General features: G+C 43.8%; 1 protein-coding gene across 2 annotated transcripts; it reads left to right on the top strand.

Moving 5' to 3' along the window:
• Positions 1 to 209: 209 nt before the first annotated feature.
• On the top strand, positions 210 to 10,303 carry LOC119368249 (casein kinase 1-like protein HD16). 2 transcript variants are annotated; one of them, XM_037633567.1, is made up of 16 exons: positions 210 to 549; positions 4,381 to 4,477; positions 4,556 to 4,629; positions 4,786 to 4,855; positions 6,403 to 6,458; positions 6,551 to 6,622; positions 6,707 to 6,801; positions 6,888 to 6,954; positions 7,052 to 7,181; positions 7,262 to 7,480; positions 7,713 to 7,855; positions 7,931 to 8,105; positions 8,214 to 8,304; positions 9,302 to 9,459; positions 9,571 to 9,759; positions 9,840 to 10,303. In XM_037633567.1, exons 1-16 carry the CDS (start codon positions 503 to 505, stop codon positions 9,897 to 9,899), a joined length of 1,743 nt encoding a protein of 580 aa, XP_037489464.1. In that variant the 5' UTR covers positions 210 to 502; the 3' UTR covers positions 9,900 to 10,303. The 2 variants fall into 2 exon arrangements, with proteins under 2 accessions (XP_037489464.1, XP_037489459.1); XM_037633562.1 differs by having other exon boundaries at positions 4,343 to 4,477.
• The last annotated feature ends 1,159 nt before the right edge of the window (positions 10,304 to 11,462 follow it).

Below are 11,462 nucleotides of genomic sequence, written 5' to 3'. Positions count from 1 at the left end.
AGGTCGGCGCCACATTCCTCTTTCCTTGTACACGAAGAGATTAACTGTTTGAAAACGATCGATTTGGTCATTCCTAACCGGTCTGGTGAAGAGGTGTTTTAAGATTGGTGCAGTCTAAAATTTTTGGTGCATCGAGATGGCCAAAATTACACACGAGCCTACCTCTGGCTCCGGGAGATCGCACGATATACTAGTCCAGAAGTTTCGATCCCCTCTCCTCTCACTTTCCCGTTTGTTCTCCTCGCTCCCATTCCTCCCGGCTCGCCGTTGCCGACGGGACCGCCTCCTCCACCTCCCGCGCATCCCCACCAACATCTCCCCCAGACCTATCTCTAGCCACGACTAAGGCATAAGGAGGAAGCAAGCGCCCACCTCCCGCCGCCTCCACCGCCACCGCTGTAGCAGCAGTAGCGGACGCAGGAGATTCAGAGCTGTGTGCTGGACACGCGCGTGACAGGGATGGACGACGGCGACAGCGTCGCTCGGAGTGCAGACAAGGACGATGCCCCCCCGGGCGACGACGGGAGCTCCACGCCGCTCCCTGAGACGGTGAGGATCTCCTCTATTATGCAAGCACCGGGTGTTTGTTTCGAATTGTCCGCTGTTTAGATTTCATCCGCGTGATTGAACGTCTTTATTTGTGCGGTATCGCTCGGAGTTGAGCGATTCGTGCTTGGAAATGGCACAATCTCGTGCGGCCGCAGGGTTCCAAGAGCTGGGGATGGAGGTATCTTGTTTAGGACTATAGGTTCCATGCTAGAAACGCGAGTAGACATGAATTCGGTATGTTCTTAGGTCTGATATGGCAGGAATGGTCGCTATTGAATGGCAGGACCTGCAGAGGTATGAAAATGTGACATGAGCATGCTGTCCGAGAAGTTCCTAGTGTTATGGATGGCGTGCAGGTCTTTGTTCTTAACCTACTATACTCGTGTTTTTCACGGCACAAACGGAGTAAATATGCTGATTTAACATAGCAGGAAGTAGATGCGCGAGTTTGAATATGCTACTGTAGTTGTTATGGAACCATAGGAGCTAGTTAATGCAACAAGCAGTGCCTAACTGAGATTTCTAAATTTGGAAAAGGAAATGTGGGAATGCAGCCGCATAGGTTGGTCGGAATATGCTGTGCAAGTGCGTACTGTTTCTTTTTACAGAACAAATTGTGTATGATTTCTAGGGCTGTGAACTGAGTTGCACTCTGCTTATGTCTTGGTAAGACAAAACCTTCTTCAGTGCTGATTTTGTGTTCCTTTTTGACCCGTGCATGCCATTTATGGCACAAAATGTCAAAATAACTACTCTTCAAATGGATATTAGCATCTTCAATAGACTAGTAGTTTTGATCACATATACTTTTTAGACTGCCTGTTGGTGGCATTCCAGAATAAACATCTGGATGCCTACATGCTGCAAAGCTCAAAATGTCCTTTGCTTCATGTTTTATATGTGGTATTACTACCTATTTTGGTCAGGGTGTTATATAATGAAATTCAAAGATGCATGGGAGCCTGGAATTGTTGTTGTTAGGAAATGGTAGGAAATATGCAATTTGTATTTCCTGGGGGCTAATGGCCAGTATATATATACATCTACGGGTGGTAGATTTGTAGGAAACCCCTCATACAATGGGGAAAATATACAAGCTATACATGGAACATAATATAACTCACCCTGTTGCCGCGGGAAATTGATCCGCACAGCACCACAGATTCCTTGCTTACGTGGAGGTAAACCGATCGTTTTTTATACAAAACGGCAAAGATGAGCCAAACCGTAGGGCTGCTAGGGCTGGGCAGAAGCTATGACCTAGGTGCTGGAAGGAGAAAAAAGTAACGCAGAGTTGCAAAAGGATCGATTGATTGTAACTTTTCAATCGGCCATGTACCCATATATATTAGGGCACGCTTGGCCTTTGGCAATTTGGAATAGGGCTCCTGACTAGTCACGTACTGTTTTCTTGGCATACAAGCCAAATTCCTAATCTTTAATTAATTCGGCTAGACCTGTAAAAGCACCAACCTGAGCCCAATAATAGTACACCTTCCATATTAGCTCTGTTCTGGCCGAATAGCTGATCATGCAAAATCTTTTCTATCTCAAGCATTCTAAACCAGATCACTTTCCTTCTTTCTCTTCACGCGTGAGCTCCAGCACACAATTCTGTTGCATCCAGCCTGCTGCACCTATCGTCTGTACTTGCAATCATGTGGCCATTCTCAAACAATGCATCAACCAATTAGCTTAACCACCAAAATTAAATAATCTGGGTGACCATTCAAGCTGGATCCAAATTAGACTCTCAACACATGCCCCCCTGTTTTTGGTGCAATTTTATTTACCAAAAACACCATGACAATATCTTGGGATGATTTCAACCACTTCACCGGCCATATCAATTGCTTAGGCGATGTACAATAACACACTGGCCAAATTTTGCTTAGGGGGCTATCTGAGATCATATCGGCCATGTTTTGCTTAGGGCAACAACTTAGATAATATCGCCCATAGTGCCATCAAGCTTCTTGCCACATGCTAGGATAGTACTTCTTCAAATATTTTCCACTTGGGCAATTTCCCCCCTGCAAAGATTGTAGAAAATATGAGTTTCCAGGAACAATCTCTACAACCTTATGCGGACCTTTCCAACTCGGCGACCATTTGCCGTATTTATTATTTCTAGTTCCAATAGGAAAAATCGTTTTCCACACTAATTCTCCAATTTGAAACAAATTTCACCTTTCCTTTTTATTATAAGCCTTTGCCACTCATAATTTCTTTTTTTCAATCTCTTGCAAGGCTCTCAACCTTTCCTCTGAAACATCATCTATCCTATCCATCATTAAATTATTGTAATCCACAGGCGACAAATCATTTTGTCTGGCTACTCTTAAGAGCTTGCAAATTAATCTCCACGGGCAGCACTGATTCCTGCCCATACACTACCTCATACGGTGCACTTGAGTCATTCCGTGTTAGATATATGATGATCCTATAAAGCTTTCGAGAGCACTTCATGCCGCCATCTCGGATGCTCCTTAATTTTCTTCTTTATAAGCTTAATTAAAGTTTTATTGCAAGATCCGGCCTGTCCATAAGCTTGAGCATAATAAGGCGACGAATTTAACAATTTAATTCTAAAAGATTAGGAAAATTCACGAAATTGATGAGACATAAAAGAAGAGCCTTGATCAGAAGTACCGACGGAGCAGCCCGAAACAAGCAAAACACAAGCACGTGCAAGCAGAGGTAGGGAGACAGCAAGAGCAAAAGCGTTCACACATGAGACACGGGTAGCAGCAGTGGGCGCACGGGGAGTGAGCAGCAGGCCAGGGTGCATGAGAATTGCAGCGGCGAGTGCTCGGAGGTGCAGAGCTGGGCGGCGGAATCATGGAGCCGGGTGGCCGGCGGTGGAGGTGCAGAGCAACGAGCCAGTGGCCGGGCGGAAATGGAGGTGGCTGCATGGATCCGATGGGGCGACGCCGATCTAGGACGATTTGCAGGTCGTGGAGGCGGGGCGACATCAGCTACAGGAGACTGGCAGCGTTGGCTGGGGGATGTAGACCTGCGGCTTGGAATCGGGATCCAGCAGGGCGTTGACAAGTGTAGAATCATCATGCGAGGGCAGGTGGCAAGGTGAACAGCAGGCAGCAGCAGCCGTGAGAAGGACACGGCGGTGGCTGCCAAAAAAAGGGGATGGTGGCGGCGCAACGGGGGGATCACAGCACGAGTTGCACATGCGAAAAAAAACTCTAGGCTCTAATACCATGTTAGGAAATGTGCAACTTGAATTTCCTAGGGGCCAATGCCCAGCATATATAAATATAAATATAAATATAAATATACAAGTTGTAAGTATGCAGGAAACCCCTCATACAACGGGGAAAATATGCAGGCTATACATGGAGCATAATATAACTCTTAGCAGTTGTAACCACAGCACTAGCTCTAAAAATGATGGTTGATGTACTTAATAGGTCAGTGCAGGCATATGCCTCCTATTATAATCTTTGGAAATTACTACCCAATGGAAAAATTATAATAGGTAATAGCCCCAACAGTCAAGAGTTCTTGCAGGTAGAAGTTATTAATGTTTTTCTCCTGACACGGGATGAGCCTTTGTTCATCCAGCTGTGCAAGATTCACTGAGTTTATTCACTGCCCAAGAATCTTTAGCATTTGATGTGCAGGAACCTAACTTTTTTCATTAGTCTTAGCAAGTAGGCGTAGTAGGAATACCTGGTTGCGCAGTAGGAATATCTGGTTTTCAAGACGGGTGTAGCATGGTTGCATCGTTTTGGTGATTGCATGACTCATATTCTTTTTCATTGAGGTGGAACAGATCCAGATTGGCAATTCACCTACCTACAAACTTGACAGAAAGCTTGGAAAGGGAGGATTTGGGCAAGTATATGTTGGTCGCCGTATTTCCACTCCTAGTCTCAGTGACAGGACACCTGGTGCAAATGCTTTGGAGGTCAATTTGTCTTCTTTGGATGCCTCTTTGTATTTTAATAATTGCATTATATTTATATCATGTTTCTGTTTATGTTAGGTTGCAATCAAATTTGAACACCGAACCAGTAAAGGCTGCAATTATGGAGCTCCTTATGAGTGGGAGGTTTACAAGTAAGTGTTCAGTCTGTTCTATTTTTTTGTTCCTGCAACTTATTTACATTTTGTACAATTTCCTTTTTGGTCTTGCTTCTCTGTACAAATTGCGATTGCAATTGGCATTTCTAGAATGCATGTTAACTTTGTTTGCGTAAAACATCCATCTGGCAGCACTCTTAGCGGGATTCATGGCGTGCCAAGAGTACACTACAAAGGGAAGCAATCGGAGTACTATATCATGGTAATGGAGCATGTACCCTTTGCCTCCTTTTATGTGGTGATTCTGAGTGCATAGACACTTAGTAGTTGATTTCTGGTTTTACCATTGCCCCCCGCCCTCTCTCTCTCTTTGGCACAGTATGCGCTCTTGGTAGCTTGTTTGATTACCTTCTCACTCGCTACCTTTATGACATACAGTATAACACTGAATTTCCCCTTTTTGCGTTTCCTTTATCAGTAAACCACATAGAATGCCCTTGTCCGTTGGTGCTCTGCCCTGTAACTGATGAGAGTAATGACGAAAGTTGTTCTTCCAATGGTGTAGACTGTAGGCATACCGAGTAGAAAAGTTCCTGTCTTTTTTGGTATGCTGGTGGGATTATGGAATTAAAGTTTTGTAAACGGCTCAGAAGACAGAAGTAGCATATTTCTTGTTTACGAAAATAAGGGCCTGTAACTCTTATGAGAAATGTTTAAATTTTGTGTTTGAATCACTACTCCCTCCGATCCATAATAGGTGTCGCAGTTTTGAACTAAGATTGAACTAACCTTAGTTCAAAATTGCGACACTTATTTTGGATCCTGTCGCAGTTTTGAACTAAGATTGAACTAACCTTAGTTCAAAACTGTGACACTTATTTTGGATCGGAGGGAGTACAAAACTTACCAAAATAAATAAATTGTATCCACAATCCAAAATAAGCCATTAGCCAAGCCACCACATATGATTGCTGGCATGCTCCATGTGTGTTAAGTTTGTTTAACTGATTAAATGTACCTATTTATTGAATAAAGTAGATTGAATTTGATGAAGACGTAATGGTTTGAGGTAGAAGGTCTTAATCAAGTGTGTAAATAATTTAATAAATACTAGAGACCAGTTAGGGCGTGAAAGTTCATTTAAATTCGAAAATCATTAACCTTTCATTGCTTCTGAAGCACTCTGCTTTTGTTTATATAGCTGTTCACTGTTGGTTTTGAACTTTATTTCCACATAGTAATATTTATATAGTAGTCTTTCACCTTCTCGAGTGAATCTCAGTGTCACTGTTGATCCTAAACGTACTCAAAACTTCAGTTGGATCAGAGGACTTGTTTCGTTAGCATCAGATTAACATCAATGCACAAGAATATATGTGCATAGATGAGGGAGTACTGTTTAGTAAAAATCACAATTTTTCTAGGTAAGTCTGAAAGTCTAGTTCTTTTGTTTAGGGTATCTCCAACAATCGGATCTGATGTGGTTGAGAGAAGTATTGGAGTGTGTGAGGTCCATTTGTTGCAGAAGAAAGAATACAGGAAGAGAGAAGTAGATGGAGAAAAGAGTATGGCATGTGGGTCCAGTGAGAAAAATAAATAGAGAACAGATCGGAGAGGAGAGAGAATGAAGTGAGTTGAAATAAGTAATGATATATTGTTGGAAATGCAATTATAACCAGTGCATCACACCGCATCTACCAAGCCAACTTTTGGACAATTTTGGCGCCAAGATGTTCCCACATCTTTTTGATTGCTTGTTCCATTGCAAAACTAGGATGTTTTTTTTTCTAATGTAATATATATATTCAGATTATGGACATGTTGGGACCAAGCCTGTGGGATGTATGGAATAATAATTCCCACTCGTAAGTATCTAACTAGTCATTTCCCTTTGTATGTATTCCTTAATGTTCCGCTGGTTTGCCCAGTTAATTTGAGTTTTGTCTTTCTGTTACAGAATGTCTGTTGAAATGGTTGCTTGTATTGCTATAGAAGCCATTTCCATACTGGAGAAGATGCACTCGAAAGGGTATTTATTTGTATCTTGGCAATGGAGCTTTGTTTTATTGTTTTGGCATATAAAAACATAGCTAACAACTCTTGTTTATCATAGGTATGTCCATGGTGATGTAAAACCTGAGAACTTTCTGCTTGGACCCCCAGGCACACTGCAAGAGAAGAAGCTTTTTCTTGTTGACCTTGGATTAGGTAATCTTATTTCACTGTTCTTTTGATAACGATTTTCCAGTGTCTACTGTGTCCAGTGGGGTGCTAACATTTCTTCCTCTCTGCAGCTACTAAATGGAAAGACACTGGTACAGGAGAACTAGTTGAGTATGATCAGAGGCCTGATGTCTTCAGGTTTGCAGGAGAAATACTAAGCCCTGAAGCCTTCCTTTTCTTATTAGTAGTTTATTAGTTACTACACTGACATTTTTTCTACTTGTTTTTCCTACAGAGGAACCGTTCGGTATGCTAGTGTGCACGCTCACTTGGGAAGAACTGGAAGCAGGAGAGATGACCTTGAATCCCTTGCCTACACACTTGTTTTTCTTCTGCGTGGTCGCCTTCCTTGGCAAGGATATCAGGTGAAGTTTGGTTGGGAGTAAAATTTTCATTTTGCATTTGGTTCTTTTCCTTACCCAAGACTTTTGTGGAATAATTGTAGGGAGAAAATAAAGGTTTCCTTGTTTGCAAGAAAAAGATGGCAACCTCTCCAGAATCTTTGTGTTGCTTTTGTCCACAACCTTTCCGACAGTTTGTTGAGTATGTTGTGAACTTAAAGTTTGATGAAGAACCAAATTATGCAAAGTGCATCTCTCTTTTTGATGGAATTGTTGGCCCCAATCCAGACATAAGACCAATCAACACTGATGGTGCTCAGAAGGTACTGCGTGTCGTCCCTTGTTACTTCTCACTAATTCATAATGTGTTATGAGTTATGACCATGCTCAGATGCTAAAACTATGTAACTGTGTAGCATTAGATTGTTCCTAGCTAACCTTCCACGGGAAGTTCTTGGGCGTCATGGTTTAATGCTTACCGTGGAATTTGACTTCATATCATTTCAGCTGTGCAATGTGAGTTAGCATACTAATAATTTGTTGAATTTGTACCAGCTTATATACCAGGTTGGCCAGAAGAGAGGTCGCTTCATGATGGAGGAGGATGACGATGACCAACCCAAGAAGAAGATCAGGATGGGGATGCCTGCAACACAATGGGTTAGTGTTTACAATGCGAGGCGGCCTATGAAGCAGAGGTATGAATCCCATAGAGGAAAGCTAGCTTTAGATGGAAAGTAAACATTTCCATTCCAACCACACTTCTTTTGCAGGTACCACTATAATGTTGCAGATGGTAGGTTAGCACAACATATTTCAAAAGGAAATGAAGATGGCTTGTTTATAAGCTCAGTTGCCTCTTGCTCAAATTTGTGGGCTCTAATAATGGATGCTGGCACTGGCTTTACTTCTCAAGTCTATGAACTTTCTCCATATTTTCTTCACAAGGTTAGTCATGCTGACTTCTTTTGCATTGCACATCTTTCTTTCTCTTTCGTTTCTACAGCGTATCAATGGAGCAATTTATTTCAATATATTTGCTTTTCTTGCTCTTAGGAATGGATAATGGAGCAGTGGGAGAAGAACTTCTATATCACTGCGTTAGCAGGTGCAAACAATGGTAGTTCTCTGGTGGTCATGTCTAGAGGTAATTGCAATGATGTCTGCTGAAGAACGTTACTTGCACTCGACTGGAACGGCGGTCAATCGGAACAGAGACGTTAGCTGTCTGGTTTCCTTAAAAAACTAACCATGCAATAAACGGAAAAACCAAGACAAACCAGGCATCTTTTTGTGAAAACTGTTTTTTTCTTTTTGTATTTGGTGAAAATTAATGAATCGGATAGCAATGAAGACATTGTCTTGGGCCTTCCTGGTTTAATTGGCCTGTTCTGCTGTGTATCTTCACAAGATACTCTAGGGTTTTTCTCGTCCCTCTGCCTCATTCTCACTATGTTTTTCTTTTCTAGTCTAATTTCTGTCTTCTCCCTCAGTTCGGCCATACAGAGCCTCAATCTCATGTGAAATCATCTACTTTCGATTTGATAAAAGCGCCATGGTTGTCATCCAGCCTCTGTTAGGGCAGTGTTAGCTAGCAAGCTGGGCAAGTAGCAGGGGTAGCAGCTTGATTGAACATGGCATCCCAGGTGACAGCGAGTAGATACTTGCCAGGGATAACTCAGTCAATGGATCTCATGCTGCGTATGTGGGGATTGTGGTCGTTGAGTTTCATGCTCTAGTGGGATTGTGTATGTGTATGTTTATCTTGGAATTGCATTATATGTTGTCTTGGTAGTGGTACTAGTGCGTGGGAAACTAATATTTGCAGGCTGGTGCTCGAACCAGCGAATTGCCAGATGGGCCGGTGAAGTGGGGGACCTTGCCGGTTCGATTACCGGTCTGACTTTAATAACTACACTTGCACTGGCAGTACCAGGACTCTGATCATGTTGTGTCCTGGTACTGTCGTTTCTCTGGAATCTTGTCTCTTCTTCCAGATAGTGTAGGATTGTCAGTTCAGCATTAGTGTGGATAAGTATTGGCAGATCTTCCTTACAAAATGCTTTTGAAGTTGGAGGTCCTGAATATCAGTGTTCTTGTGAATACATATGTTTAAAAGATTGGAACTGACTTTGAGCCTCCAGGAACACAATATGCACAGCAATCCTACAAAGTAGGTGACTCGTTTCCCTTCAAGTGGATAAACAAGAAGTGGAAGGAGGGTTTTTACGTCACAGCTATGGCCACTGCAGGAAGCCGATGGGCAGTGGTCGTGTCCCGGAATGCTGGCTTTGTAGATCAGGTGTGTCTGTGCTTTGCTGAATCTCAGTGTTCGATGGGGCATATGCTATAAAAATTATGAGAATACAGTTTAATGCCTGTGCTTTGTGTTTTAAACTATTTTCTGTTGTAGGTTGTGGAGCTTGACTTCTTGTATCCAAGTGAGGGAGTTCACCGGCGTTGGGATAATGGTTATCGCATCACTGCTACTGCTGCTACATGGGACCAGACAGCACTTATCTTGAGCATCCCCAGAAGAAAGCCTGCTGATGAAACGCAGGAAACCCTAAGAACATCTGCTTTCCCCAGCCAGCATGTGAAGGTGATCTAATATACCCTCCCTTTTATCTGATATCCGTGTTTTAGCTGTTCTTGACCAACTATTGATTCATATTGTTGCAGGAGAAATGGGCAAAAAATCTCTACTTGGCCTCCATTTGTTATGGAAGAACGGTATCATAAGTTCCATTTTGTTTGGCTAGTATGTAGAGTTTATTTAACGACTTTCAGGTTTGCGATTAGATGATGGAGTTTTGAAGGGCAATGGTATTCCTAATAGAGTTGATAGATCATAGATGGCAAAGCTGCTGTGTTTTCTGTTTACAAAGGTTATATATAAGAGTGTATGTTGTGGTGATGTGTTGTTGTATTCTCTTGTCCATAGAATGTAAAAAATTGGTGTGATCTAAATGTAGCCCATCATGCATATAGTTCAAATTAGATATTTTGCCCTTGAGGTAGGCAGCAAAATTGTACAAACTTAGAGCTGTGCCTGGGTGGCCGGACTCTACCGCATACAGTTTCTGTGATCTCATGTGATGTCTCAGGATGTGTTCGATTGCGAGTATGATGAGCTCATTCTTGGATGGAGTCATGGAGCTGGTCACTATATATTCGTAGGTGTGTGCTAATGTGCTATTCTACTTTTGTTCACTCGTTGCCTTCCCGTGCTTTAGCTTCTGTTGGTGTATAAAAGTAGGGTCTCTTTTTTTCACCTCTTTACTTGTGCACAGGCAGTTAGAGCCGCGTCCACGGCCGCACTAAGCAGGGCAGAGGAGAAAAGCTGGAGCAAAAGACGATCAAAGAAACTCCAAGATCAAAGACGCAAAGAGAGCAAGAGGGCGAGGTGGACTCCCCTAACAAGACCCTTGCTGGGGTGGCTTCGGCAGCCTCGGCAATAACTTGCCTGGCGTCAGCAGAGCGCGCCATCCTTGAGCCCAAGGGGTTCCAACACCATCAACTATATTAAAACCAAGGCTCGGGAGGCACCTCTGTGGTGGCATGCAGATCTTTGTAGAGATCATAGATACACAAGATCAGATGAGAACCACAAGATGACGATCCTTGGCGAGATCCTTGCCAAGGAAATCCACGAGACCCCCGGCAAGATCCTTGCCGAGGACGACCGCGTGCCGTAGCGAGGCCCTTGCCGAGGATGCCTGCGAGGCCGCAGCCAGGCCTATCTTGCCGGGGACGACCGCGTGCCGCAGCGAGGCCCTTGCCGAGGATGCCTGCGGGGCCGCAGCTAGGCCCGCGTCTGCCAAAGACTCCACCGCCGCCCCCATACAGCTGCCAGCTCACCAGCTGGACAGGCATCTCCGTGGCAGCGCGTGGCCTCTACACCAACTCAGCAAGCACCTGCGTGGTGGCATGCAGATTTTTGTGAAGGCTCCACCACCGCACCAGCCCAGCAGCCAGCCAACGTGGTGCTACAACGCCTCATCAACTTGGACGCGTGTCGGAGCCAGATGAGGCGACGATAGCTGGGACGAGGTTCTTTGCCGTCCCCAATAAAGCAAGAGGGGCACGTCGGCAGCGCATTAAATGCGTTTGTCCGGCGATGCCAGGGGATAGACTCAGCCTTGTACACCTTTCCACCTTCTGTGTGCCACTGTGACGACTCCTTTTTGTCTATAAAAGGAGGCCCGGTGCGTAATGAAGGGGGATTCGGATCTTTTGGACTAGAGAGCCACCGCAGCTAGTTCAAGAACACAAGAACGCCTAGATATACATCAAAGCAGGACT

This window comes from Triticum dicoccoides, chromosome 1A, assembly GCF_002162155.2.
Source record: "Triticum dicoccoides isolate Atlit2015 ecotype Zavitan chromosome 1A, WEW_v2.0, whole genome shotgun sequence".
NCBI lineage: Eukaryota > Viridiplantae > Streptophyta > Magnoliopsida > Poales > Poaceae > Triticum > Triticum dicoccoides.
The sequence above is the reverse complement of the archived record's forward strand: the minus strand, read 5'-3'. Positions and strand labels throughout refer to the sequence as shown.

Bases quoted from the DNA above. Each gene is read 5' to 3' on its own strand.
- LOC119368249 (XM_037633562.1), top strand. From the start codon at position 460: ATGGACGACGGCGACAGCGTCGCTCGGAGTGCAGACAAGGACGATGCC. The intron at 4,856-6,402 runs GTAATGGAGCAT...ATATATATTCAG, and splicing joins AATCGGAGTACTATATCATG to ATTATGGACATGTTGGGACC. The intron at 6,623-6,706 runs GTATTTATTTGT...TGTTTATCATAG, and splicing joins GAGAAGATGCACTCGAAAGG to GTATGTCCATGGTGATGTAA.